The sequence below is a fragment of the Strix uralensis genome, chromosome 5 (genome assembly GCF_047716275.1).
Source record: "Strix uralensis isolate ZFMK-TIS-50842 chromosome 5, bStrUra1, whole genome shotgun sequence".
NCBI lineage: Eukaryota > Metazoa > Chordata > Aves > Strigiformes > Strigidae > Strix > Strix uralensis.
Window position 1 is genome coordinate 82,166,071 of NC_133976.1, and position 27,945 is coordinate 82,194,015.

Sequence of the window (27,945 nt, forward strand, 5' to 3'; positions counted from 1 at the left end):
TTGGAAAGTGTGTTTAAATTTCAACTTTGAAGTTCCAGAGTAAGCCTGAAGTCTCAGCAAGTCCGCTCTATGAGGCAAAGACACAGGCATTGCAATTTATTTTGCTTAAGAACGATCACTCTCCATAACGCACTGAGGAGATGTGCCAGCAAGGCAGGCTCCTGAAAGCCTGCTCTGTGCTTCGTGTGCAGGTTAACAGGACCAGAAGGAATGCATAAATTCACCACAGCAGTTAGGTGTTACCAGTGCCTCGTGCAGTGCCAGAAGTGGCTGTGCTGAGGTTGGCTTCATTCCAGGTGTCACGGTCTCCCTCCTTCTGCACCTTTGTTTAAACAGGTGTTTTTTCCTTTTCTTTATTCAATTTCCTCAGCAGTCTGTGAGCAATGCAGACCCCACAGGGTTTTTGACAGAATACTACTTTCCCTGAAACTTTTTAAAACCAACTTTTCAGATAGTGTGGCTTTCTTTGCAAATGTCTCCTCTTCCCCTTGCCTTTACCCCTGGCAATGTTTGTCCTTGCTGATATCAAAACGCAGAACTGGAGCTAGTCAGGCCTACACCTGGTATTGGTACTTGGAGAGCACCATTGGTTAGAGCTAGGGCTCTCACAGAGCAGGAGGGACCCCGCTTATTGCTGCCAATGCCACCATGTTCTTATCATCTGTTTTGCAGTGCTTAGCAAAGCACAGGCAACAGGTCTGATAAAAGTCCCTGGAACAGAGATTTACTGAGAAATCAACTACTGTAGTGGTCATACACACACATGTATTCTACCTCCTCCTTACTGACCACAGGAGGGGTAGCTCATGCGTAAGCCCATTATTGCAGGAGGAGTTCACACAGAGAAAACCCCCATTCATACGTGTATATGTACACACTTTGTGTAAAAATCGCACATAGTGGCATGTTTGACTCAATATCCATTGCAATTTCTATGCTCATTTTCTTCATATCTCTTCTGGGTCCTTCAAAATATTCTTTCTTGGACTTAAACTGTAGTACCTGCGGTATCTGGCTACTAGAGAGCATTTGGTGGAGGAAAGTGGCTGTCTTCCAGGAGAATTTAAAGATGGGAACAACACATTGATTTCTCTGTGGCCTAAACTTCCACCTCTGCTTAGAGCAGGAGGTGTCAAACATCACACTCATTTGTTTATCCTTCCCAAAATTGAAGGGTTGCGGTGATTCAGCCTGGAGTCTTGGTGGTACATGTGCTTCCATCTGGCTTGTAATCAGCTCTGCTGCTTGAGCACTGAGGACTGCCTGCCTTCAGGGACACAGATCCAGCCTCAACTCCTTGTGTACCTCTTGCCTGTCCCAGGGCCAAGCAATCAATGGGTCTGTGGACTGGGGAAGGATCTCAGCACAAGACAGCAGCCAGGTACCCCGTGCCCTGCCCTGAGTTCCAGAGGGTGCAGAGCCCTGCTAAGAGGTGCTCACTTCCCGAGTGCCTCCTGGCCACCGGCAGCTGGTCACCATGCTGGTAACGGGAGGTGGAGATGGGGCTGGGTCAGATGAATCATGAACACCAAGCCTGTGACTTTTGTTTTTTGCTGCTCCAACATTTATTTCATTCTTCTTCATTGTCTGGGAGTTGAATTGGGCTGATTGTTCAGAATGTAGGTTTTCAATCACTGCTGAGTCCAGAACTTCAGAGGTGCTTATGTGTCCACTCTCATAAAACAGCTGCTGGAGTCAGTAGGAGCCAAGACTCTTGATACCTTTGCCATTTTGAGCCCCTGTGCTGTTACGAGGGATCTGGCTGTCCCTAGAACTGCTGTGGATCTACAATGAACAAATGTTAGCTGGAACTGTTCAGCAGGCACTGCCTGTACTTTTTGAGACCCATGAAAAAAAACAAAGGACAGCCTAGTGTTGGAGAGTGATTCACGTTCTTGCTCCAGTTCCTGTTCGCTTGTTTATCCAGGTGCACTTACACCTTTTTCTCAGCCGTTGGCACCAGCACCTCTGAGCTGAACAAAGCCCGGGGAGGTGGGGGGGTGGGGGGGGGTGGGGTGGTGGAGAAAAAGGAGAGAGAGGATTTGTATCTGCCTGCTGTGTGTGTGTGGTGGGGACGTTAAAAAAAAAAGCCCCAAACCCTAATTTCCTTGTTATATATCAGTCTTTCCTAAAGAAAAGGAAAGTATTACTAGGCCCTACATATTTAAGAGCTCAGTTTGGTACTAGAAGATAAATTAGTGGTGCATTTTGATATGAAATGGCCATTACACTAAAATAGAACAACTGCCTTATTTTAAGAATAAGTAGTTTCAAGAACCAGATTTCCTTTTCAATTATGGTAAGATGCTCAAGGCAAAGTTCAGTATAATCTGTAGACTGTAAAATTAGCACATGGAAAGAAGCTCCCAAACTAGATAGTGTGTGTTCCCATCACCTAGGGCTAGAGCCACAGTCTCTTGGTAGCTAGAGAAAAACCCCATAGGACCAGCCTGACTGATGTTCAACCCTCATTTCCACCAGCGGGGATGTGTGTAAGTTGACCCTAACTGGACTGCAGAGGACTGTGTGATACCACTGGAGGGAACTGAAGCTGTTAGATTTCCTCTTCAAACTGAAATAGCTGTAGGGCGGAGATAAGGTGAGGGCTGCAGCTCTGCCTGCTCTCCGTGCTGTCCTCCTGGGTAAGGCAGTGCTCCGCGAAGGAGCAGAGCACTGTGCATATATACTTATTCTATACAAAGCCTGATGTCCAGTTCAAGACTGAGACCTGCCCCGGGAGCTGCAAACTCAGAAAGCTTGAGGACAGCATGACCACCAGAGTTCACCGCAAGCTCCAGCTGAGTGCACATGTCAAAGGGTTGTGGGACAATCCCGCTGGAGGCAAAACAATGGGATTGGGGCTGCAACTGGCACAGGGAGCAGGGTCAGTGCAGTGAACAGGAAACAGGCTGGTGCTTAGCAAAATAAAAAGTAAATTTGTCTGAATGATGCTGGGCCATCCACAGGGGAGTAGGAGAGCAGAGAGGCTGGAGTCCAAAAAGACTTGGATTGGCTGGGGAACATCCTGAATGGTACAACCCTGTGCCTGCAGCACTATAAACACAGGAATGAGGCAGAAGAAAGGAAACTTTGGGGCTTCTTGTCTGCTTCCTGGGACACACAGCAACAATAGCAGGTGGCCTGGAGACTTTGGAAGGAGAGAAGCTGCACCCTACCTTCTCTCCTGACAGGCCCTCCAGAGGAATCGACCTCTCTGGGGGTCTCCCATGAAAATGTGGACTCCCTTCCTCCTGAGCTGCCTGCTCTACACCCTGGGGATAGTGGCACAACCGTAAGTGCCGTTTAAAAATCTGGTGATTGATAGTTGTGATGCTGAGGGAGGGGCCAGGATAGCTGGGAGAGAGCATGAGACCCTGCGAGTCATCTCCTGGAAGGGATAAATATGGGGTGGTACACAGCATGCCACAAGCCTTGTTATGAACACGGGATCCTCCTGAAGGTGGAAACCTCTCCCATGGATATCGGTGTAGTACAAGAACTGGGTGAGGACTGGTGGTGGGAACAAGAAGAGTGAGGAGCTGCAGTCTGAGGCAGGCTAAAGGGAAAGGTGTAGGGTAAAGGGAAGGGCAAATGAAAAGGGTTGCAGGGCTGGAGATGATTAAGCAGGAACGAGGCTGCTGCCAAGGTAGTTGAGGAGCTGTCTCAAAGCAAGAAGGGTGAATCCTTTTCTGTTGAGGGGCTGGACTGTTGTGTTTCCATGTGTACGGGGAACACCTAAGAATGGCTCCCTTTGCAGAAGGAGAGATGGCTCTACTGCATGTGTTTCTCTGCACTACTGTAGCATCCTCCAAAACCATGTACACACCAGTGTGACCTGATGTCACCTGAAAGCATTTCTCTTGTATTTATCTGAAATTAACCATATACCTTCCATCACCCCTGTGAGAGGTTCATACTCTCATTGTTAATCTGTCCCTCCTACTCCAGCACAGCAGCACCTCTTGCTCCCAGAGAGGTGGTAAACCCTCTTGCTTCCTCAGAGTATTAGTGTCAAGAGTGGGTGAAACTGCTCCCAGAATCTGATGCCTTGTTTCCCCAATGCAGGAGGTACTTGATCATCGTTCCAGCTGCCCTGCCCTACCCATCTTCCCAGAGGGTGTGCTTGGACCTCCGGGGGGTGGAGAAGCCTATTCGTGTGGCCTTAACTCTTGTGCATCCATCTGGCAACCTCAGCCTCTACCGCAAGGTCGTCCGGAACAACTGGATCTTTGAGTGCTCCAAATTTCAGGTCAGGATCGTTCTTGGCAGGGAGCTCTAGCTGGCATCTCCCAGCATGTTCTTTTGGCTCATGACTTCTCTCACTAGAGAGAAGGAGGATGACAGGAGGAGAGAGGGCATGGAAAGGAGTGAGTGCACATTCAGGGAGAGTGTTTAGTTTGAGCCTGGTGTCTTTGCTCCCTGCCTTTGTCTGTCTGCATGATGCTGCTCCTGCTGGGTATCTCACAATCCACCCTGTGGCACACCGAGGGAAGGCTGCCTAGCCAGGCACCAAAGGACTGGGGAGGATGGAGATGTTTAGAAGCACCCAAATGGCAGCTGTACAGCTCATTCTCTCCTCTGAGCAGGAAGCACTGTCACAGGGTGCTGTCTGTGAATCGTGATGCAGGAAAAGCCAGACTTTCATCTCAGCCTTCCATCATGCCTGCTTCCCTCCAAACTTCTCTTTTAGGGCTGGAAAATGTGCTGGAGGACTAGGAAAGGCATGTGAGGGTGTGCACACAAGCTCAGCACAAGTCTTTCTGATCTGCCAAAGTCATGAACCTTATTTTCTTGTTTTGCACCGATGAATGAATGGATTTCAGCCTCCATGACCCACTCTAGGACACAGATTTCTCATTGACATAGACCTTTTCTTACCTTGGGTTAAGTCTTCTCCGTCTCACTCCATGCAGGCTCTAACAGTGTCCCTGTGAAGGGGCAGACACAATTCTGTGCCAGAACAGGCTCCCTTTTCCTCTTGTCCAAGATTTGTCCCAAGTGCAAAGGAGTTGTCCTCTGTGTTTCCACAGACTCAGCCCTCAGTCACTGAGGGGACACTCTGTGCTGGCCTTCAGAGTAAGGTGGAGAAGCGGCTGGCCTCACGATGCAGCAGGATCGAGGAGAAGAGCACTGATGCCATCTTGTCCTCTCCTCCTGCCTGCTAACCTGGTGGCTCCTCTTTTGTGTCCTAGGTCCCCCAACCTGCAGGCAGCCAGGAGGTGGGCACTGTCCACCTGCGCATCTCCAACGGCCACTACTTCAGTGCAAACGAAGAGAAGCAAGTTCTGATCCACAGGGCTGGCACAGGCACCTTCATCCAGATGGATAAACCCATCTATAACCCGGGACAGACAGGTGAGCGCTGCATGGAGCACCCTGACAGTTCCCCTGCCTTGACCTGCCTGGACTTTATTCCCAACTTCTCGTGAGTGGCATGCTGAGTGCTTTGAGCCATGCAACCTCCATGGGGCCAGAGAGGGAAGCTGTCTGCTGCCTTCTGAAGTGAAGTATCCATGCACCATGTTTTGGGAGCAGGAGGGGACTGGAAGGGTCAGTCTTACACTTTCTAGGAGCAGAGCTGGCTCGGAAGAGGGAGCAGACCTGAACGTGGGTCTTCTCAGCCAGGGCCGGGTAGGACTGGTCTGCTCACACTGCAGGCAAGGAAGCGTAAGGGTAACTCCGGGTGTTGCCCATGGGAAAGACCCTAAACTGTGAGGCTGGCTGCTGTGCTGCTGCCATGCATTTGGGGGAAAGAGGCAGTGAGCAGGGCTGAGCAAGGGTTAAGGGCTGCAGGGCAGCCGTAGGGCTGTGTGTGGAGCTGTGATTTTGGGGTGAGACAAGTGCAGGGCAGGTCCATTCCTAAAAGCACTCCATCTCTGTAATGTGCTCTTCTCCATTTTCTCCCTTCAGTGAAATTCCGGATTGTGACGTTGACCCAAGATTTTTCTCCTGTTAACAGCAAGGTAAAGCCCATCTGAGTGGAGGTGAGGAAGCCTCGAGGCTCCCTCTGCCAGTTTTGCCTCCTCTGCCAGCCCCACACCGCGGAGGCTGCGTCAGTCCCAATTCCTGCAGCACACAGAGTGGCCAACGCCAACCCTCTACTACACTAAATTGGAAGAGCAATGCCCGTTTGCCAAGGGCTGTGCTGTCTCTCTCACAGGATGGCTGCTGGCCAGTGGGAGGGTTGGCGCTGCTGGTGGTATCTGGGGAGCGTGCCCGCACTCCCAGCTAGATGAATCAGTACAGGGCAGCCTTGGAGCCGTGGGCACCTGCTCCCCTGCTGCTGGCCACGGGCACAGTTACAAGGCAAGTTGGGTACAGACTCGGCCAGACCCGAAGCTCCCCTCCCACAGCTCTGGAAAGCTCAGCGATTTGTGGAGTGCATTGCACCTAAGGGTGGTGGCAGGAGGGTCTGAAGCAAGCTGTGACGCATCTGCAAAGTTTCAAGAAAAATCAATTGATATGGGAAAGGATACGCATGAAGGGATCATAAAAAAAGAAAAGAGAGAAAACAGTATAAGCAAATTATACTGACTTGCTGCTGGCAGCAGCTCATTCTCCCCATGTCAGGGGAGTGAGAAGTTGCCAGGGACTTGCATACGTGCTAGCCAGAAAACTGCAAGACTAGCATCTTTCTACAGCAAGCAATTATACCTGCAGGCAGCAGCTACAGCTATTTCACACTCCCCTGTCCTCAAGCAATTTAGGGAGAGCCAACAGGAATTCATGCCATAGCAAATAAATACTGAAGGGCACACGTGAGCAGAGAGTTGGATCAAATCCCTCCAGACTGAAATAAAGGGCGAGATCCTTCCAGCTTCTTTATTGCTGACTTCATTTCCTCTTTTTTGGGCTATTCATAAGGGCCTAGGATCACACATTCCTTTCTCCTCCCAACAGAGAAGTCATATCTCTTATATTAGATAATAGAGTAAACAATACATTTGCTTCCATGACTACAATTGGTTCATGAGGTATTTGACTGTAAATGTTTGATGTCTATGTGTGAGTATAAGTAAATTAACATAATGGTTAATAATGCTGTGATAAAAACTCTAAAGAGGTCATGTTTAACCAAAGCTATTATCAGGCTTGAGTACGCTGCAGTGTTAAAGCTATAATATAGAGTTTGTAAATTAGATGGGTTGGAGATAACACGCATGTTTTGTTTTAGCACTGACATTAGATTCAAGTTATGAAAATAGCTAACCTGTACTATTTTTTTCCATTTTAGTGAAAACAGAGCTGCCTGTGATAACTTGTATGAAAGCTTAGAATGATGAATAATGCAAATTACACGTGGCCTTCTGTTTACAGACCAGTTACTCTTCTGAGCCCCTGCTCCTGCCTCCTTAGCCTCCTGCTCCCAAATCACATGTCCTTCACCACCACTGCCTCCTGGCTGATAGCTGCAGTGATACAGGAACAAATACAGAATTAATAGGCCTAGAAGGGCTGAAGTATGTCCTTCGTTGTCCCTCCCTGTTACTGTCAGCTGCAGTCAGCAGTAATTCATATCTCCAAGCCTCACCTCCTAGGCCAGGGATTTTACAGGAAAATATGGGGTGTATTCTTCCTATAGGTGATGCAGTTTTTCTAATTCTTGGGATTTATGTTACAAAACTGATGCCTTTTGATATTTGTGAACTTGGGATGATGGTATTTGTGAGTGTCTCTACTTTTCTCCTTTTTTATATAGTAAATTCTAGCTTTCACCGTTGTAGAGTATCTGTCAAACTGTATCGTAAAAATTCAGGGATCAAAAAGCAAATCCAGAGAACAGCACAGATTTTTATGCTACATATTTTCATTACTATTTCAAAGCCATCCTCCTGTTTTTGGTAGGATCAAGCTCCTTGTATTGTAATGTTTGGGACTGGAGGTGTCACAGCACACGGGCTAGGTGGGTAAGATAAGTTTAAATGCAAATTGCTCTGTCGTGCCAGTTTCTGACATTGCTGTCTGTTTGCTTTGCAGTATGCCGTGGTGGAACTCCAGGTGGGTGTTTCAGACTCCCCAGGTGTTATGAGGAAAGGTATTTCAGTATGGATAATACCTAGGCTGCTGTCTTACTGAGTGAAGTTTTCTTAGGGTCGGTGTATACACATGCACGTGCATACTCTGCCCACACGCTTCTTCTCAACAGGCATTGACCTTCCAAATAGTTCAGCTTCCATCCATTTCTACATTCAGGAATGCCAGCCAGGCTTTAGCTAACTCTTATAATTCATCTTTATGTAAGACTGGAGAGTCTAAATGTCAGGACCTTTCACAGCTTCTTTTTCAATGGCAGTACAGAGTAGAGTAACCCTGGCTGGGTTGGGTTCTCCTCTGTTGATGCTCCAGCACTCAGGTCACTTCGGCACCATCTGGGGGAAAAAACATCAGGAACCTGTGAAAGCTTCTGAAATGCCTTCGCATCCAGTGGGCTCTGGGTAGAGAATAGCAGGTGTTGCTGATGACTGCCTCTTCTTTCCTTCCTTTGGACTGCAGGACCCAAGCCAAAACCGCATTGGCCAGTGGCTGGATGTGAGACCAAAACAGGGCATTGCAGATCTCTCTTTCCAATTAGCTGCTGAACTCTCTCTGGGGACTTACACCATCAGTGTGGTGAACCCAAAAGTGTCCAGTACCTTTAAGGTGGAGGAACGCGGTAAGATGGAATATGGAGAACAAAGAATGGGATCGAAAAAATTGCTTGTTTCTCTCTGTAAAACAATATATAGGCAAACATTATAAACTAGGATTTACTGTCTGAGAGCTGAGATTAATCTATAGGGTGGGTAATATCAGAAATTAACACAAGGGAGATTGTGCTGGAGATTGCTGGAGAAGGTGTCTGCTAACAACTAGGCTGGCACAGAATGAGAATACACTAAATACCTCTGTGAGACTGTATGTTGGGGGAAAAGGGGATTCTTTCTTTGTTTTCCCTGTTTTTAATTAGTCCTTGCTTTTACCTCATGAACCTGTTCCTTCATGGGACTCCAACCTTACCTGAACGCACACTTCCCTTCTGTAATCCCATGTCTAGGTAGTCTGTTGCCTCTGATGGAGTAACTTTGTGGGTTTTGTTCCAGTGTTGCAAAAGTTTGATGTTTTCTTCGAGGGACCAGCTCAGATTTATGCTTCAGATAAAACTTTCCCACTGCGTGTGTGTGGCAGGTAAGGAGGATGTTCAGGGGAAAGGAAAGAGCTCATCAAAACTGTGTCTCTCCTTCTATATGTCTCCTGTCTCTTGAATCCGTCAAGGAGAAGTGGCTCAAGAAGGGCCAAACACAGTCGTTCCTTTTGAAGAATCCCAACTAGTGCAAGAGTCAAACTGATGGGTTCTTCCCTGGGGAAGAGGTGCACAAGCCACACTTGGGAGAGACCATCCAGCTATAGGGACACTTGCCCTAGGCAAGCGATACCCTGCTCTGGAAGCTGTGTGTGTCCAGCCTTAAAAGACCTTATGTAGGGGAAAGCACATATCTAATATGGGACTGATCTGCTGAGGTAAAGGAGCAGGATCTGGTGTTTCTTTAGAAGGTTATGCTGTTCCTTCTCACTTACATGCTGCTGAACTTACTACCTTCTTAGAAGCAGCAGGTGGGTCTCTCTAGCTATGTAGTCATTAGCAGAAAAAGTGAGCGGATGAGGGTGTGAAGGAAGGCATGACCTCAGGTGATATAAGCACAAAGGAGGAAGGAAAATGATCCAGAAAGCATTTTGTAGACAGATAAAGGGGGTGAGCTCATTTGTATTTGGGGCTGGGTTGTCCAGAGACTTTTTATGTCTCTTTGCTGCTGGTCTGACATAATTTCTCATTAATTGGGACTTTTAAAATTAGACCATATGAAGCTCTAGTAGAAAACAGGACAGCACTCCACATCCCCAGGGTGCGTCGTAGATGTCTTCCTGTTACTGACAGGAGCATTACTCCAAAGGGAAAGCCAGAGAGGAGTCAAAGCAGGGAAAGGCAGCAAGGCAGGCAGCGGAAATGTCTGCCCTCACAAGGGCACGTGTCTGCTGTACCTTGCAAAACCAGCAGAGCAGGTCTGAAGATGGAAATGAGAGTCCAAATCATGAGATAAGCCCATAGTGAGGCAGGTCTGAGGCCACTCTGTAGGTCTATTACTGCCATACCATGCACTTGCTGTTGCTGTCTGCAGGGACGCAGGTTTCTGCTGTTTTCACACCTGAAAAAATGACATTGAATTACTCGAGTGTGCCCAGAGAAGGGCAACAAAGCTGGTGCAGGGTCTGGAGCACAGGTCCTACGAGGAACAGCTGAGGGAACTGGGGTTGTTTAGTCTGGAGAAGAGGAGGCTGAGGGGAGACCTCATCGCCCTCTACAGCTACCTGAAAGGAGGGTGCAGAGAGCTGGGGATGAGTCTCTTTAACCAAGTAATAAGCGATAGGACAAGAGGGAATGGCCTCAAGTTGCGCCAGGGAAGGTTTAGACTGGATATTAGGAAGTATTTCTTTACAGAGGGGTTGTTAGGCGTTGGAATGGGCTGCCCAGGGAGGTGGTGGAGTCCCCATCCCTGGAGGGGTTTAAGAGTAGGGTCGACATAGCGCTTAGAGATATGGTGTAGTTGGGAACTGCCAATGTTAGGTTAATGGTTGGACTAGATGATCTTCAAGGTCTTTTCCAACCTAGATGATTCTGTGATTCTGTGATTCTGAGCTAATATCTGCACTGGGTGCTGCTCCGAGCTGCGAGGACACATCGGCTCAGGTCAGCTCTCTGTGTCTGCCTGCAATTCCAGGACAGCAAGCATCCAGAAGTGGATGAGCTTCGGAGAGTGTGGGTCCTTTCCCGCCTGTGCTTTGTTTCTGCCTCTGTTGGACACAGGACTGTGCTCTTGCACTCCCAAAGTACACAATGTGCTATATTTTCATTTATGCCTGCCTGCTTGCCAGCTGCATTAAGACCTTCATCAGGAAGGCCACTTGTGTGGAGCAACATGCTCAGAAGAACACACACAGTGCCTCTGCTCGACAGCTCCTCTGGCGTTCTCCCTGCAGGTACAGCTACGGGAAAGCAGTGCAAGGGACCATGAGGGTGACTTTGTGCCAGAAGACAAGGAGGCATCCTCCAAATGCCAGCAAGGACATCTGTAGGGAATACAGCGGGCCGGTGAGTAAAATCCTGGAAGATACTTGGGTAATGAAGCAACACCACACAGGACTGAGTGTCAAGGGCTGAGTGAACAGAATGAACTGTTACATAGGGAAGGTTTGCCAACCTCTGTAATGTAGACAAAATAATTGTTTTTATTCTAGTAATGCAATTATTGTTGCCCAGACCAACTGAGAAGCCTTTGTGTCCAAAAGTTCTTCTTTGTAACTTTGCTTATTAATGATAGGGACTAGAAAAGAGGAATTTCACAGAAAGATTTAGAGTTCTGAGAGAAGCATAACTTGCCAGAAATTGATGCAATGTAAGAAACAACAATTAATAGAGCTTTCTCAGGTGCAAAATTACCCTGTTACGGTGAACCTATCCTGGAGCTGCGCAAGGACACTAGCGTATGGTGGAGATATGGTTAATTCCATAGCCAAATCACACAGTGGCTTTTATACTTCATTTTATATTTTTATATAGTTATATATTGCATATTTTTATATTTTTGTTATTACATCTTCCTGTTCCTAACAACATATTTCATAGCTGGGCTCTTCCCTTGTACATACATGGTTGAAAACTTTTCATGCTTTATGATTTGTCATTATGACTTGTTACGGTAGTTGTAATCTTCCAGCTCTGGAAATGATTCGTTACTTTGAGTTTTCATTTGATTTTGCATTTCTTCTAGCTAGATCTATTAAAATACTCATATATTTGCTCTGTGATCCAGCTAGTGCAATCTTCAGTTTTCTACTAAAGCTGGAAAGTTGCCAACATTGTAACTTTAATAAAACTGTGACACGTGTTTTGTTTTATATTTCTAAAATATGAATTACATGTATTCATGCATATAAAATAGAAAATACAGAATTTAAAATGTGAACCATATCTATCTATATATGAGTCAGCATTATGACTTGTTGCAGTCAGTAGTTATGACAGAATGACTAATACCTTGTACGTCTAACTCATTCCCTTCTCCCCAGCCCCAAATAACGTCTACCACTTCCTATTGCAGACCATGAGCAAGGGGTGCTTCACCCCCTCTGTAAGCATGTCAGTCTTCAACCTGGCTCCCAGTGAGGAAGACAGCAAGCTCTATGCAGAAGCCTCTCTCCTGGAGATGGGCACAGGTACCCAGGGGCTCATCAGGGAAGGTGCAAGGACAAGAGGGACCATTCTGGGGGTGTGAGGGTCAGAGTAGGCACACCTGCCCCTCTCTTGCACCTGGTGCTGGGACCATCACAGGACACAGAGAGCGGTTCTGCCCAAGGACTCTGCCAGCAGTAGGTGGATGAGGTGTGGCTGGGATCATGGTCCCTGAGGCCACAAAGGGGTTTGGAGACATCTTAACTAATGAAGGAGCTGCCCCAGGAACAGCCTCCAAACCCTGAAGGGTGCTGGTGTTGGGAAGGAAAGGCTGGGAATAACAAAGTGAGATTCAACTAGGGTGTGGTGGTCATCTCCGATACTGATCCTGCTTCCCTTGGACTCTGCATTCCAACAGGGGTTCAGATCAACACCTCCAGACAAATCCTCGTCTCCAGGACAGCTCCAAGGGCAGTGTTTGAGACACCAAATGCATATTACATTCCTGGAGTACCCTACAGGGGGAAGGTGATTTTTTTCCCTTGCTTCTTCACTCCCCACTGGCTAGTAAATTTTGCTGACCCAAATAATTTTCTGTTCTTCAGAGAGAGTACTTTACCTTGCAGTGTGACACATTACTTGACAGTGCAGCTCCAGTTTCTGCATTTCAGTTTCCCTGATGTGTTTACACCTCCAGCTGAGAGCAATGAGTGATATCTCAGCAGGGGTGCTGGGATGCAAGGGTGTCTCACCTGTTCGCTAGGATATGAGCTCCTCATGCTCTAGCCACACACACCTTTTGGAGCAGACAGGTTTTAATCACTTTCATCTTAAATTTAGAGATAAGGAAGTTTTATAGGTCTGTCTTCTTGGGGCCAGCCTGAAGTTAAGGCCGCCTACACCGGAGGCTCTATGTTTGTCAGATGGAGGAAAGTTTTGGGTATGACACTGGAAGAAATATCTCACTTTGGCTTTTCTGTCTCACCCTGTTGTCACCAGATTAAGCTTCAGGATCACTATGGAAATAGTATGAAAAATAGAAAAGTTTACCTCATTATAAAGTTCATGAGGCGTCGGTTTATCAAAACATACATCACAGATGACAGCGGAATAGCATCGTTCAACCTGGACACAACTGCCTGGAACAGCTCATCAGTGTCTTTGGAGGTAAATCCTGCCTCTGAATAGAGGAAAGTGAGAATCCTTGAGCTCTGCCAGTGCTCCCCACTCCTGCCCTGCAGCCCCCCTGCCAGCCCAGGCCTGGGCTCCCCACAAAGCTCTGCCTGTGCAGAGCCAGCAGGAAGGCACCAAGCACAGCCTTTCCCAAACCAAGCTGATGATATCCTAACAAAGCACTGAAGCATGAAATTCTTGATTTCTGTGTGTCTCTGATCCCCTCTCAGGGAAGGTTCACGCTGGAGGATCTCACACACACACCTCAAAAGAATGACTTCAGTTACACAAACGCTTACCATTACCTGCAGCCCTTCCACGTCACAACCAAGAGCTTCCTGGACATACACCCACTCACAGAAACACTACCTTGTGGGCTGAAACAGAATGTCCAGGTGACCTTCACGCTCAGTCGGGATGACCTGGGAGAAGACACCAGCCGTATAGGTTTTGCATATTATGTGAGTAAGGGTAGTAGAGAACCTGGGGGGAAAGGCTGCACTGATGGGACCAGACCCCAGTGAAATGTTGAGGGTGTAATTTAGATCATCCCTGGAGGGGTGACAGGAAAAACTTGTTCTTGGAGAACTGGGTGAAGTCTACATCCAGTAGAGCTCAGCCTGGCCACAGTGTGATCCTGGTATCAGTGTCCCAGTGACCTCCATGGATGGGAGGAGGCTTCTACCTTTGCAGCCCATCGCCCCCTTAGCCTCTGCCAAGGCTGCAGTGGGAGGTGTCTTGTGCAGAGTCTGCTGTCAAACTTGTCTGTCTTTAAAACTGTATCTCACATGTTAAAGCTTCTCCTCCCACACTGTGATGTCTGCAAATCTGCTGGACCCGAGGTGTGGGGTTGGATTGGACCCACAGCTTGTTTCTGAGGTTGCTTAGGAGAGCAAGATGCACATGGGTGAGTGTGACTGCGCTCCAGTGGTGAAGAGCAGTCTGCTCATCCTGAGTCCCTCCTCCCGCAGGTCACTGGAAAGGCTGGAATTCTTGTTAGGGGCCAGAGGAGTGTCCAGGTCGGGAAGCTGAACAGTAAGTCTATGGAAGTTGGACAATGGGAAAAAGTTGCACCCAGTGAGTTTCTAGGTCAGACAGTGAGAGCTGCCAGAGTTTCTCCCAAATTCCCTGAATCTATAGGTCCTGGGCAGCCAGTGAACAGGACAAAGGGAGACTGAGGAAGAAATTGCATCAGCTGGAAGAGGCTGTAAAGATAGAACAAGGGAAACAGTGATGGCAAGAGAAACTGGGAGGACATGTGGGAAGATGGAACACATGGTCAGAGAAAGGAGGGAGAGGGCAGACAGAGCAGCAGCAGGAATTGTTTTGACATTGTGGGATTATAAAGCAGAAAAAAGGAGGGCAGAAGGAGGTCTTGGTGCGGCTGTGATGAAAACACTTTGCCTTTCCTTCCTCAGTGTTGAAGGGTTCCTTCTCCATCCCCTTGACCTTCACTGCTGACTTCACCCCATCACCTTCCTTAGTGGTGTATGCCATCTTCCCCAATGGAGGGGTAACAGCTGACAGCATCCGTTTTGATGTTGCCTTGTGCTTTGAAAATGAGGTGAGACTTACTCCTGCGGCTGGGGGAGAGCTGACAAGCAGGAGTTAGCAAGCCTGAGGGAAGGAGACCCTCAGATCCTTCAAAAAGAGAAGAGAGGGGGAGAAGAGAGGAAGGGAATGTCTGCAGCACAGTGCCCCGGGACCAGAAAAGCTTCAGTAGTGACTTGTGTTCATAGCAGTGGCTGAGCAGGGAAGACTCCAACTCGTCTCCCTCCTTCTGTCTGTGCCACCTGTCCGTCAGCCTCCTCACTCCTTTTTCTCTCTTTTCCATATTTCTTTTCCTGGTGTGCTGCTCAAGGTCAAGGTAGGATTCACAACTAAAGAAGCCCACCCAGGGTCAACAGTGCAGCTCCAGCTGCAGGCAGCCCCTGGATCCCTGTGTGCAGTACAAGCAGTGAATGAAAATATGTTCTCCATGAGACTGGAGAGTGAGCTGACAAGCCAAATGGTGAGTGTCTGTGCAACCAGGCAAAAAAACAGGAGTCATGGATCAACTAGGGGAGGCAGGCAGGGGCTGCGGCAAGGGGAGCTGGAGGCTAATGGATAGGAGATCTTTGTGTGGAGGAGAAAGCAGAGTCTGCCTAGGGAGATGGGCAGGAACAGATATGTATACTAGGGGAGGGTGGAGCGAAGCATTTGGAGGTATCTGCTCCTTGCCCAATTCTTCCCTGCCTGTGAGTTTCCCTAGGTCTATGGTTTGTTCCCTGCTGCCTACCGACACGGCTACCCTGCCCAAGTAGAAGAGCATTCCGATCACTGTGTTCAGCCCCAGTCCACGTCATCTCTGCTACGAGGGAGGCCACAGCATTCCTTTCAGCCTGACATCTTTAACCTTTTCTGGGTAATCACCTTGTGACTTTTCCCAAAGCTGTCGAAGTTATGAGCATCTGAGGTATCTTTCTCCCCAAGCAGACTGAGAAGGCCTTGCCTTCTCCAGACAGCTCCTGCTGGTCTGTCCTGACCTAGCTGTGCTGTCTCAAGAGACGTACAATCACATTATGAGTGTGAACACCTGTATTCCGCTCCACAGATGCAGAAAGCAAGATGATGAGATCCTGGACAAGTAAAACCCAGCTTTTTGGGCTTAGGAATGAGGTCCTGGGCTGTGTACTGTTTGTCTACAGCATTAATGATCCCAAGCATTATACCATAGATTATTGACATGGCTTAGTTGTTAGTCTGCGCTCTGGCACTGCTTTGGGCTGTTCCCAGGCAGAGCTCTTGTTGTCTTTAAGGCAGATCTCATCTAGAACGGACTAGCCTTAAGCTTCATGGATGCAAGACAGTCAGTGCCATTTGGCCTTGGACCTGGGGATCAGACCCTGTACTCTTTTATTTAGCAATAGAGACACATCCTTGGAGGCTCTTTGACAGCATAGGGACATCTCTTGTGCTTGTGGACAGGCCCATGTCACAGCCCCAGGGGCTGAATGTGTGCTTCCCGTCACACCTCTGTATGACTTCAGAGGGCAGATTTCATCCCGCTATTCCCTCCAACGTGTGTGAGGGGACGGGACAGGACTCTAACACCTCTCCTCTGTGCCCTTGCCACTGGAAATGCATTGAGAGGAGCAGGACATCCCAGTGTCCCCCAGAAGAGAGGTGGTGGTTTAGTGACCTCCTGAGAAAAAAGGGATCGGAGAGGCTGTGCCATGCCTCCCTCAGCACTGTGTCTGCTTGGGGCCAGTGTTGTTCTGGGCTGCCTGAGGACTGGGCCGTCCTGGCCCTGGTGGTTTTCTGAGTAATTTTGAAGAGCAGTGGCCACTATTCCCCACTCACAGATGCTTTTCTGCCTCCCCTGCCCTCCTTCTTTTCCTAACAGAACATGGGGCTGAAAATCTTCTCAAACCTTGTAATCAAGAAGACGTCTCAGTGCTTTCATCGGGCAGATAGGAAGCTGACTGTGGGTGAGCTGCACTTTCAGCCTACCTGGGACATGAGGTCACCCAGATGGAAGAGCCCTCTGATCTCTGGGGTTGGATATTGGCTCTCTGAGGAGCAACGGATGCTGCTGCCACAGCCTAGCTGCCCAGCCCAGCAACCTCAGCAGGAAAGACCCAGTCCCTATAAAAAGGACTCTGAAGAATGTCACTACCTGGATGTTCCTTTATGTTAATGGATGACATTCCCTTTCCTGGCACAAGCAAACCCAAGCGTGGGCCAGGATCTGTTTCCCAGTGACCACCCCACAGGCTGTGCTGGGACCTGGCTTCAGTCCCCACCTGTGGCTGCAGGGACAGTCACTTCCTTCCTCTCTGTCTCAGTTTGCACTAGATAATCATACTAAGCTGGCTTACATGCCTGCTGATATTTAAACCATTGCTTGCAGAAGACTGAGAGTTTTCTACAGACAAGCACGCAGTATTGTTATAGAATTGTTACAGAATTACAGAAAATGGCTCTCTGAAGGTCCCTAATCTCTTTAGCACCAACTCTGGGTCAGGTCAGCAAGGGGCTTTGTCTAACCATGTCTTGGAAAACTTGCAACCAGCTCACTGCAAGATGGTTCTCCTGTTACCACTCTCTTTCCCCTTCCTATTTTCCCTCTTCTGACAAATCAGCCCACGCCCTTGTATTTTCCTCTGCCAGTCTCTTCCCATGTCTCTCTTACTGTTTGCTTTGCCTCTTGGCCCAGTGCTGGGTTGTCTATATTTGGCAGGGTTCACCTCTCCTACTCTGGTGGGACTCCTTATTCTTTCTTTCAGGGGGGCCTTCTACAGAAGACCAAAGAATCACTAAGGAACAACCCCAATTTACGACCCATGGAAGACTTCACCACTATTTCCCTGAAACTTGGATTTGGAATCTGTTCTCAGTTGGGTAAGTGATGTCAGACTTTACAAATGGACAGAAGGATGAACTCTCTGTTATTGGGTCTTGGCTGACTTGCATTTGTGCAAAAGTCCAGCCATAGCTGTAAAGAGAGGTCTGCGTGTGAATTTGTGGCTCTTCCCTGCATTTGTAGTGTGTCAAACTGAAGAACTAGTAGACTTTGAGGTGCAGAACTGAAGTCTACACAGGTTTAGAGAAGAGCAATACACTTCAAAACCAAACCGCTAAGTATCCTCTCTTCACACATTGGGGTACATTCTACTAACTTCTCAATCTGGTGGGTGCACCAGCTAAATTTGTAGTCCTTGTTGCCACAGTGCTTAGATTAAGCCTGATGGATCAGCACTCAGGAGGATATGGTGCTGCTGCTTTCCAGAACATCATGTTGTTGACTGAGTGTACAGAGCTGGAATGCTTGGGCAGTGTCTTGCTCAGGAGAAGGGTGTAAAGCCATTACTGATGGCGTTTAGGCAGGGTTTATGGCTTTAGGGAACAAACTGCTGGGAGCTGCCTTGCTGTGAGCCACTGTAACAGAGGCCTTTGGTAATATATCAGAGGTTGATCTGAGCAAGAGGACCTGCATAACCTCCCTCACCCAGGGCCATGAGCCCTCCTCATTGCAGCAGAGCGGGATGAATTTCTTCATGCAAGTGTTCTCTTCCTCTCAGCTCCAACGGCAGCAGGAGTGTCCTGGTCACAACACCTGCTGCTGCCGCAGAGTGGAAAGTCAACATGTTCTGCTTGGCTGGGAGGGGATTTGGCCTTGCCCCATCCACGAGCCTCAGAACAGTCCAGCCCTTCTTTGTGGATGTGACGCTGCCGTATTCTGTCATTCGAGGAGAGACCTTCGTGCTGAAAGCTACTGTCTTCAACTACCTGCAGCAGTGCGTACAGGTGTGTGCCTGTGCCACAGGTAACACTGTGGGGGACAGGCCTACCATGCCCTCCAGTTTTAGAGTGCATCATGCCAAAGCCATCTCTCCTGAGTTTGCCGGTTACTTGCCTGCATCTGTCATTCCCTCAGATCCACGTGGCCTTGGTTAAATCCTCAGACTTCCAGGTAGAACCATGTCGGACCTGCAGGGACAAGGAGTGTCTGTGTCTGGAGGAGTCCAAGACCTTCACGTGGAATGTGACAGCAGTCCAGCTGGGTACAGAAGCAAAAATGGGAGTGGTGATGGGGAACCCTAAAACTGAAGTGAGAGGGAGTGGGAGGTCTAGAGAAGCTGGCAGAGCCTTGCTTCCTCTGGATCCCAAAGCTTGTTTTTAGTGATTCAAACATGTGATCCATCGTGTCTGCTTTCTTTCACTCTTCTGAGGTTCATCAGGGAGGGCAGAAACTGAATGAGTGGCATGGAGAACTCTCGAAGAGATAGCTGTGGGACCAGCTTGGGAGGAAGGGACTGCATGGATGTGGGTGGGAGAACCTTGTGTTGCTGGTGCTGTGCTTCTTATGCAATGGGAAGGGAACACTGGGTCCAAGGGGCTGTTGGATTTTCCGTTGATACAGTCATATTTAGTGCAATGAAGTCACTGTTGGGGAGACGTTACTTAGTTCCCTCATGCTTAGGGTGTCTGAACAAGCCATTGGTACTTGCTGGCTCACCTTTACCGACCAAACCGCTGAGCCTATGAAGATCAGCCACCCAAAGCATCTCAGACAACTATCAGTTAAAGCAAGTTGACTCCATTTGGCCACAAGTTAAATAAATAGGCTCTGTTCAATTTATTTGCTAGGGAGTCTGAATATCACAGTGAGGATAGAGGTACTGGACACCACGTCACGGTGTGGAGGCAGGAAGCCCTTGCCAGCTACCATGAGGCGGAGGCATATGCTGGTCAAACACTTGCTGGTCCAGGTCAGTATGAGAGCAGGTTTACTTCTCTCTCTGAGTATGTCTGCCCCTGGGGGAAGGGAGGCTGAGCTGGCCTAAATGGTTTTCTCTCATCATTTTTTGGCCAGCGTTAGCATACCAAGACTGTGGCTCAGTTTGCTTTGTTCCCCCCAGGACCTAGCCAAGCCTATTCCCTTCTTGGGATATTCTTTCTTAAGCTGCATTCATACACCATGTCTGTGTTTCTCCCTGTACCTTTCCCTGCTCAGTCACCCGCTGTACATGAGATTTTGTATATGCTCACTGACCAGAGCGCCCCATCCCTCAGGCTTGCTCTTGCTCTCTTGAGCAGTGAAGCAGGCAGCTTCAGTGCAGACCTGCCAAAGGTGAGGAGGATAGAGTCCCTGACAGCCTTGGGACCAACCACTGAATTCAGACCTGAACTTGCTCTGAAATTTTGCTGCTGTTTGGGAATTTTGTGTGTTGCTGTTTGGGAATTTTGTGTGTATTCTTGTTTCTCCTGTCCCATGTTCATGTTCCTGCCCTGGCAGCCAGAAGGTGTGTTAGTGGAGAAGTCTTACAGCTCCCTTCTGTGCCCGAGAGGAGGTATGTGGACAGTCTGAATGGGTTCTGCAGCCTGAAATAACTAGACCTGAGAGTAGGACTGAACTGTGGGAGGTCTGATGAAAGAATATTTTCAAATGATTTTTCACATAGGAAATTTCACTTCATATTAGACAGGAAAGAACAAAAAATATTATTCCACATGTGCTGCCCTACTGAATTTGCCACTGAATATAGGTAGCAAAATCCTGCTTTGTAGTCTCCTTGCCACACTGCAGCCCCTGGGCGTTCCTGTGGCTTGATAGTCACCAGTGGGAACTGCTCCAACCCTCCCACCCTGTCCCTGCAACGCTGCAAGTCTCTTCAGCACATCCCCCTGCTGAGTGATGACCAACTGTGATGCTTGTGAAACTTGTGAAGTGTAGTGAATTGAGCTGTGAGGCTTGGTGAGCCCTCAACCTGGCTGCCAGCTCTTGTGTCTCTTCTAATCTGAAAAGTTTCCAGGTGATGGAGCTTGGTGTGATGGCTGGGACAGACTGTAGGGAGCAGTCTGTGTGAGTGGGGTGTAGGCAGTGTCCCATTTATCTGGGCCAGTCTTGTCTCTCTGGTTAGATGATTTGGCTTGATTTTTCATGCTACACCTTCATCCTCTCATTATCAGGAAACACGGCTGAAGAACCTGTGTCCCTTCGCCTCCCTGACAATGTAGTAAAGCGATCTGCCAGGGCTTCCATTTCCATCTCAGGTAAATGATTTCTATTGTGGGCTCACTGACTGCTGTTACAGATGAGGAAGGCTTAACTTGGTGATGGTGTCAGAGGATCCATCTGACATGAAGCTGCTCAAAAGAGAGGATTCTGTGTTTCTATTCTCTGCAATGTTTGCCAACACCAGGCTTTCGGATTTTTGGATTAGCACTTAGACTTTCATGGGAAAAGTAATTTGAAGAGGAGAATAATTCTTATTTTTCTAGCTAGGACTTTGGAGCAGAGACTGTAAGCCATTATTTTTACTGGGATTTTGGGACCCTGGCTAATTCTGTGTAGATACAATCAGCAAAGCTCATAACCATCTTGTCTCCCTGTTAAGTTTTGCCGCTACAACGGAAGCTCCTGGAGAAAAGATATCCTTCTCAGCATTACTAAGTTGCAAAAGAACACTTTGGAGAGGCTACTGGGACCAGACATACCTACCATTCAATACACTTCTTTGCACTGGGCTCATTTGCACCAGTGCCAGAATTGTTATGAAGCCAGGCCTGGCATAAGTAGCCATGGATATTATGCAACAGAGCCCCAGAGGAAGAAACTAAATACAAGGCTTTTCTGGCTGGCTGGAGGACATATGGACACCTTCACACCATCTGTCTAGCACCCCTGCTGTCTTACTGACATTTTGATGCCTGACATATGGCCAGGTAGAACAGGCCTGGCTAAAGACCAGAAACATCTCAAGTTTTCCCTAAGTGCTTTTATATTTGTCAGTCTGTACGACACACACTGAGCAACTGCAGCTCTGCTCACAGCTTTTTACAAATGGTACTTGTTATGGTTAGAGCCCTTCAGACTGCAAAAGCTGATAAAGTTCCTCAAGGACTCCATAGTTTAGTCACCCTGCTTCACGATGCCAGACTGGGAAGAGGCAAAGCAGTCACCACTCTCCATCCTGCACTCTTGCTTACTCCTCTTTCCTCCTCTCTCCAGTGTTTTCCTCCTGTGCTGAGATAAAGCACTATTATCCGCTGCCTGTCTGAGAAGCACCTCAAATCATATTCATACTTGCTTTGTTTCTTACACCCTTGGGTAGGTGACCTCATAGGGGTGGCACTGCAGAACCTGGACCGCCTGGTGCAGATGCCCCACGGCTGTGGGGAGCAGAACATGGTGCTGTTTGCCCCCATTGTCTATGTGCTGCAGTACCTGGAGAAGACGAGGCAGCTGACCCCTGAGATCAAGGAGAGGGCAACAGGATTCCTGCGCAATGGCAAGTACAACAGAGCCACCTTGCCCCTCGGCCTTCCCTTGTGTTCGACCTACAAATAGTTCTTGCCCTTGCACTCATTCTGTCAGTGTTGGCCCCTCTGTGCTACTGTACTGATTAATCACTGTTCCCATCTCCCCAGGGTACCAGATGCAGCTGCTTTATAGGCACAGAGATGGGTCCTACAGTGTCTTTGGGCAGCAGGATGGGGAAGGGAACACTTGGTAAGTGCTGCGAATATCCCTCACTCCTGATTTTTCCTGTTTGGGCCAGAGAAGCTAATGTGCCTAGGAAAGATGATAGGATGTGTGCTTCTTCTTTTGGATGGAGACCCCAGGAGCTCTCTGTCAGGGAGACAGATTGAGGGACTTGAGCCACTTGAAAAAGCAGTGAGGCAGGGCAGCAGATTTTCTGGAAAAGTGAAACAATGAAGATGTGGTGCTGGAGGGGCAGGAGGTCCCATTTTGTCTCTGTGGCCCTGCTATTGCCCCACAGACAACACTGGGTACTGCTGGTGGTGTCCCAGCAGCCAAGAGGGGTACATACAGACTGGAGGTAGATCAGGGAAGAGCAATAAAAAAATGGTCTCCCCAGGGTGGGTGTTGCTTGGGAGAGTTTGAAAGAGCTGCACTGGCCCAGCTTGACCCTGTGGTGTCTGGGATGGGAGAAATGAAGAAAGGAAGGGGGAAAGAAAAGGGGGAATGAAGGACTGTTTTTAGGTATCTGGGAGAGATGAGGTGCAATGGGTAAAAGTAGAAGGGATAAGAAGTTTTTCACCTGTGAAACGACCGGGTAAAGCAGTAGTACATGAGTAGTACTTTTGTGGAGCCAGGCTGAGGGAGAGGAGTCACTTGGGTCCTGTGGACCATTTCCACTTTTAGCTTGCCTTTCTGTATGAAAATGACTCTTTTTTGGCACCCTGCTATGTCAGGGTTAACTTCAGGGACAAACACCAGGAGGCCTTCAACTTTCTCTTTGCCTTTTTTGTGTTTCTCTTTCTCTCACAACTCCTCCTCTTCCTAGGCTGACAGCTTTTGTAGTCAAGAGTTTCAGCCAAGCCAGAAAATACATCTATGTAGATGACAAGAATGTCCAGGATGCCCTACGCTGGCTAGAGCAAAACCAGCTTCCCAGTGGCTGCTTTGCCACCAAAGGGAGCCACTTTCACTCTTCCCTAAAGGTAAATGAGGGCCAAGCCAGGCAACACAGCTGGGGAATGGCTGGACAGATGATGTGACAGCAAAAGATTGTGGGATCCCAGAGGATCCTGGAAAGTCACTCCTGCAACCCATGCAACCAGCCTTAAAAAGAGCAGAGTATGGGGCGGGGAACACGAAAAGAATGCTTTTCCTTCTGGGGAGTCACTGCCTGCGCCCTCCAAACACCAGTTAGAGAGTGAAAGGTGCATTCCCTTCACAGGGCAGCGTGGACGATGAAATCTCACTGGGGGCGTATGTTGCTGCAGCACTGCTGGAGCTGGGTCAGCCGCTGAAGGTGAGCACGCTACGGTCTGGCTCCCTCCAGCTCTCCTGTATGCTTCCACCCCTGGGCACCGCTGTGGTGATACAACAGCTCAAAATGCTGGTATTCTCCAGGCCAGGAATGTATAGCGGGCTGCTGAAAGGGAGCCAAAGTTTGGCCAAACTGTGAATTCATGCGTCAAAAGAGACATTGTGGTAAAACTGGCACGGTGCAATAGTGTTTGGTGGCTATGGCTCTCAGTGCACACTGGGGCTGCGCGGCATGGTTCGTCAAGAGAGTGTGTGATTTAATGGGTTTCTCTGGAGCTACATCACGAAGACATAGTCCAGCTCCCTGGAATGAACTCCCCTGCCCCCTGTTTTGCCCCTGTCAGAGTTTGGCACGTGTCTCTTCTCCCAACACAGGGAAAACTGGTGCAAACTACCCTCCGCTGCCTGCAGCAGGTGGTTCACAACATCACTAACATCTACACAGAAGCCGTGCTGGCCTATGCCTTTGCCCTGGCTGGGGACTATGAGACAACCCAGGAGCTGCTGTACAAACTGGAGGAACAGGCCATCAAATCAGGTGCTGACTGCTGTTTGGGGTAACGCTTCTTGTTTTCACCTGCTGGGTTCTGGAGTGACGTATGCCCAGCTAGAGTGGTTAAAAATAACATATGTATTTGTACATATTCCTTGTATTTGTGCAGTAACTGCACTGCATGACTGAAAATACAATAAGTTATTTCACAAGCTGTGAGGGTGACATCAGAAAGGGTTTCCTCAGCCTGGAGGATTTCAAGATCCTCTTGAGGGAGGAGGTAGGAATCTGTGAGGTAATACCAGATGAAGCCCTGGAGAATAAACTGAAGAAAACGATCCTGGCCTGAGTACAGAGAATGAGCTGAAGGAGCCCTGAAAGCACTCTGGGTTTTGTTTTCTGTGAACCCCCAATTACATCTTCTCCATATAACCTCCATCCTCCTTTTCCTTCCGCAGGAGGACAGATCCACTGGAGCCCCAAGCCAAGCTCTCTGGCTTCCACAGACATCTGGCCTGATACTCAGTCGGTAGACATAGAGTTGACAGCCTACGTGCTCCTGGCGTACCTCTCGAAGCCACGGGTGCATGCAGGTGACATGACGACCGCAGCTGGTATTGTGGCGTGGCTGACCCGTCAGCAGAATGCCTACGGGGGCTTTGCCTCCACCCAGGTAACAAGTAGCTCCCTGTGGATTGCTCTACTTTTATACCCAATGTTGGCAGGGCAAGTCCTCTTGAGGTCTTCCTGCTCCAAGTCAGCTTCATTAGAGCTGATGCTTTCAGAGGGGTGACTGTCTCTCCCTTTCTAGGACACAGTTGTTGCCTTGCAAGCTTTAGCAAAATATGCAGCAAGGACATTCAGCCCATCAGGCCAGGCGCTTGTGAGGGTGAAGTCCCAGAGGGGCTTTGGGAAGGCTTTCCAAGTCAACCGCCAGAAGCGGCTGCTGGTGCAGCAGGCAGCACTGACAGAGGTCCCAGGGCAGCTCCTGGTGCAGGTCCATGGCAGCACCTGTGTCTTCACTCAGGTGAGGTGGTGGGACGAGCGTGGGAGAGAGGAGAGGTGGAGGACTCTGCCTCTTCTCCCTGCATGAGATCATGCCTGAGCTGTCTTTTCCCCTCCTGGCCCTCATCCTGCAGACAGTGCTGAGGTACCATGAGCCTCCCCCACGGGCTGCTGTAACCTTCACTCTGCGTGTCAACACAGAGCTGACCAACTGTAGCCAGGCCAATGCCCGTGTCCTCACCGTCCGCATCCTTGTCAGGTGACCCCAAGGGTTGTTCCCTCCTCCAGCAAGACTGGCTGTTCTTGGGGGACAACATCTGGGAAAGCCTCAGGGCTGCGATGGAGGGACCTGGCACTTGGGGCAGACAGGACAGAGGGTGAATTTAGTAGGTGGAAGGGGTAGGGGGAAGGAAGGTGCTGGCTACCTCTTGCGGCAGGGAGCAGTGGCTGCCGTGTCCCCAGTCCTGGGTGGGCTACCTGGCTCAGGGTCCTGCACACAGGGTAGGTGCTGGAGGGAAGAGGGGCTGGGAGGGCACTATTCTCACGGAATCAGACCCTCTGACTGTTTCTTCTTCTTCAGCTACATTGGGAGCAGAGTCACATCCAACATGGTGATTGTGGAGGTCTCCCTGCTGTCTGGATTTGTCCTGGCTCCCAGATCCAGGATATTGGTAAGGACTCTGGAATTTTAAAAAAAGCAGCTGTGGTGAATGGGTCCCACCTGCTTGCTCCTGTTGTGAACTGTTCATTTCAGGCCATGAGGTAACCAAATTAGCAGGGGTCCTTTGCTGTTGTAATTGAACCAAAACCTCTCATTTCCATACAGGGCCCACAAGGGTTGGCTACAGATCAGAGGTGGTTCAGCTTCTCCCACTAACACTATTCTGTCTTGGGCCAGGAATAAAATGTGCTGCAGGGTGTGCTAAACACCAGGATTTGTTTGCCAGCAATTCTAAGACAAGATTTCTTAGAGACACTCTAGTTCTAGCCAAAAAGATTTTTTTTTTCCAATTAAGCCATAAAACTTAAAGATTAATTATTTGCACAACCCTCGGGCAGTTCTTTAAGAACAGTCTAGCAGTCAGTGAGATGATATAAAAAGAATCTTTACTGATGCCTGTACCTCTTTGCTGACCAATGCATCAGTCCTATGTATTATCCACACAGCCTTTTGTCCTCAGAGTGGGAGATTCCTCTAACTGAGCAGGGACAGCATAGTTCATCCCCGAGATGCTCACAAGGGATGTCCAGAAGGGACTACCAAGGATACAACCACTAAAACCCTTATGCGTGAGAAAGACACTTCCACAGAGAGTCCAGCTCCACACCATCCCTTCAATACAACAGTGGCTCCTTCAGGTCAGGAAACTCTAAGAAAAGTGCTTACAAATTTCCTTGTGTTATTGTTTCCTATCCCAGCTGGAGCGCAGAACCATTGTTAAGAAAATAGAAGTGAAAACTGATGTGGTCTACATATATCTGGAGAAGGTAAGTGGGAACAAACGCATTTGGTTTGACACAGCAAGAGCAAAAAGCCAGAGCAGAAGGAGCTGTTTGAGAAGCCCAAGGCTGGGCTATAGCGTGGGGAAAGAGCACCGGTAGAACTGTGGGCAGAGGAAGCTTGCCCAGTTTCATTGCTGTTGCGTTAGCGTTTGCTATTCCTCACACATACTCCATTTCTGAAATCCAGAATCTCTAATGGATTAGAGAGATTTAGTGCATGAAAACATTCAGGCTAGGGAAGATGAAGATGTAATGAGTTCTTTCTCCCCTTCCTTGCTAATTTTTTCCCACTTCCACAAGCTCAATGATGAATCTCAGACTTTCATTCTGCAACTGGAACAAGTAATTCAGATGAAGAACCTGAAACCAGCCAGCATCAAAGTCTACGATTACTACCAGCCAGGTGGGTTGGAGATTCCCTCCTACTCTGGGGTTGGGAGGTGGGTTCCCAGTTCTCTGGCTGGGAAAAGGTGTTGTACACTCTTCTTTTTGTGTGTGCACTTGTGTGCAATTGACTTCCTCATTTCCTTTTGCAGAGGAGCGAGCCTTGGCTGAATACAGTGCTGTCTGTAGTTGAGGTAGGCATCAAGTCCCTGAGTGACACAAACAGTGGCATCATGAAATGATGGGTCCTGGGTGGGAGAGAGGGAATGTAAGAAAAGATGAGAAGGAGGATGGTAATCAGTGGGAAGCATATATCCAGCTAGAAAGAGGAACTGGCACTTGCCTGTGGCTAGGTGTGTGGAGCTAGGATGGGGGCTCTTCTGCAGCTAAGGAGGCAGCTGGAAGGCTCTGGTGGAAGGCAGAGACAGGGACAGCAGCCCTCAAAATGAGTAAGGAAGGAAGGGCTGAGCATCACGTAGAGCGAGAATGCAGAGCTATAGCAGCCTGTGCTAAGGGCCCTCAGACCTGGACATAGCTCCATTTCCTCCACCCGCCTCTATATCATTGCAGCGTAGGAAAGGGGGATTCAGGGAGCCAAAGGAGCAAGCTGAAGCTGGGAAGATGCAATATTTTGTCTTGTGGGGTGACGTACTCAGCTGCCAGAAGGGGCATGGCTTGTTAGTAGTAGCCTGAATCCACGACAGGTCTGAAGAAGTCCCTTCTGGAAGGATAAGACAGAATCTTGACATGGTACATGCTGCATCCTGACATCATCCCACAGAAAGAGTGATGCCTAGGGACCTACTTAGAGAGCCACCCCCACTACTAACCAAGACAAGGCACCTTCCACAGCCTGTTGACAACCATGGAGGGACTGCATCATGCCCTCCTTGTTTG

At 48.8% G+C, this 27,945-nt stretch overlaps 1 protein-coding gene across 1 annotated transcript; it reads left to right on the forward strand.

Moving 5' to 3' along the window:
- The first annotated feature begins 3,233 nt into the window (after window positions 1-3,233).
- Window positions 3,234-27,241, forward strand: LOC141944803 (alpha-2-macroglobulin-like protein 1). The gene is made up of 35 exons (XM_074871985.1): window positions 3,234-3,292; window positions 4,066-4,249; window positions 5,193-5,355; window positions 5,911-5,963; window positions 7,978-7,998; window positions 8,494-8,653; window positions 9,081-9,165; window positions 11,014-11,125; window positions 12,135-12,249; window positions 12,624-12,733; window positions 13,205-13,372; window positions 13,609-13,839; window positions 14,350-14,413; window positions 14,797-14,942; window positions 15,240-15,389; window positions 15,630-15,782; window positions 16,764-16,848; window positions 17,647-17,761; window positions 18,442-18,667; window positions 18,798-18,924; window positions 19,511-19,632; window positions 20,160-20,214; window positions 20,834-20,917; window positions 21,979-22,155; window positions 22,295-22,376; window positions 23,176-23,332; window positions 23,572-23,646; window positions 24,039-24,201; window positions 24,615-24,829; window positions 24,968-25,183; window positions 25,296-25,420; window positions 25,742-25,832; window positions 26,581-26,649; window positions 26,965-27,067; window positions 27,201-27,241. The coding sequence occupies exons 1-35, from the start codon at window positions 3,234-3,236 to the stop codon at window positions 27,239-27,241; spliced, it is 4,302 nt and encodes a 1,433-aa protein (XP_074728086.1).
- Window positions 27,242-27,945: the final 704 nt, after the last annotated feature.

Bases quoted from the DNA above. Each gene is read 5' to 3' on its own strand.
- LOC141944803 (XM_074871985.1), top strand. From the start codon at position 3,234: ATGTGGACTCCCTTCCTCCTGAGCTGCCTGCTCTACACCCTGGGGATA. The intron at 8,654-9,080 runs GTAAGATGGAAT...GTTTTGTTCCAG, and splicing joins CTTTAAGGTGGAGGAACGCG to TGTTGCAAAAGTTTGATGTT. The intron at 24,202-24,614 runs GTGCTGACTGCT...TTCCTTCCGCAG, and splicing joins GGAACAGGCCATCAAATCAG to GAGGACAGATCCACTGGAGC.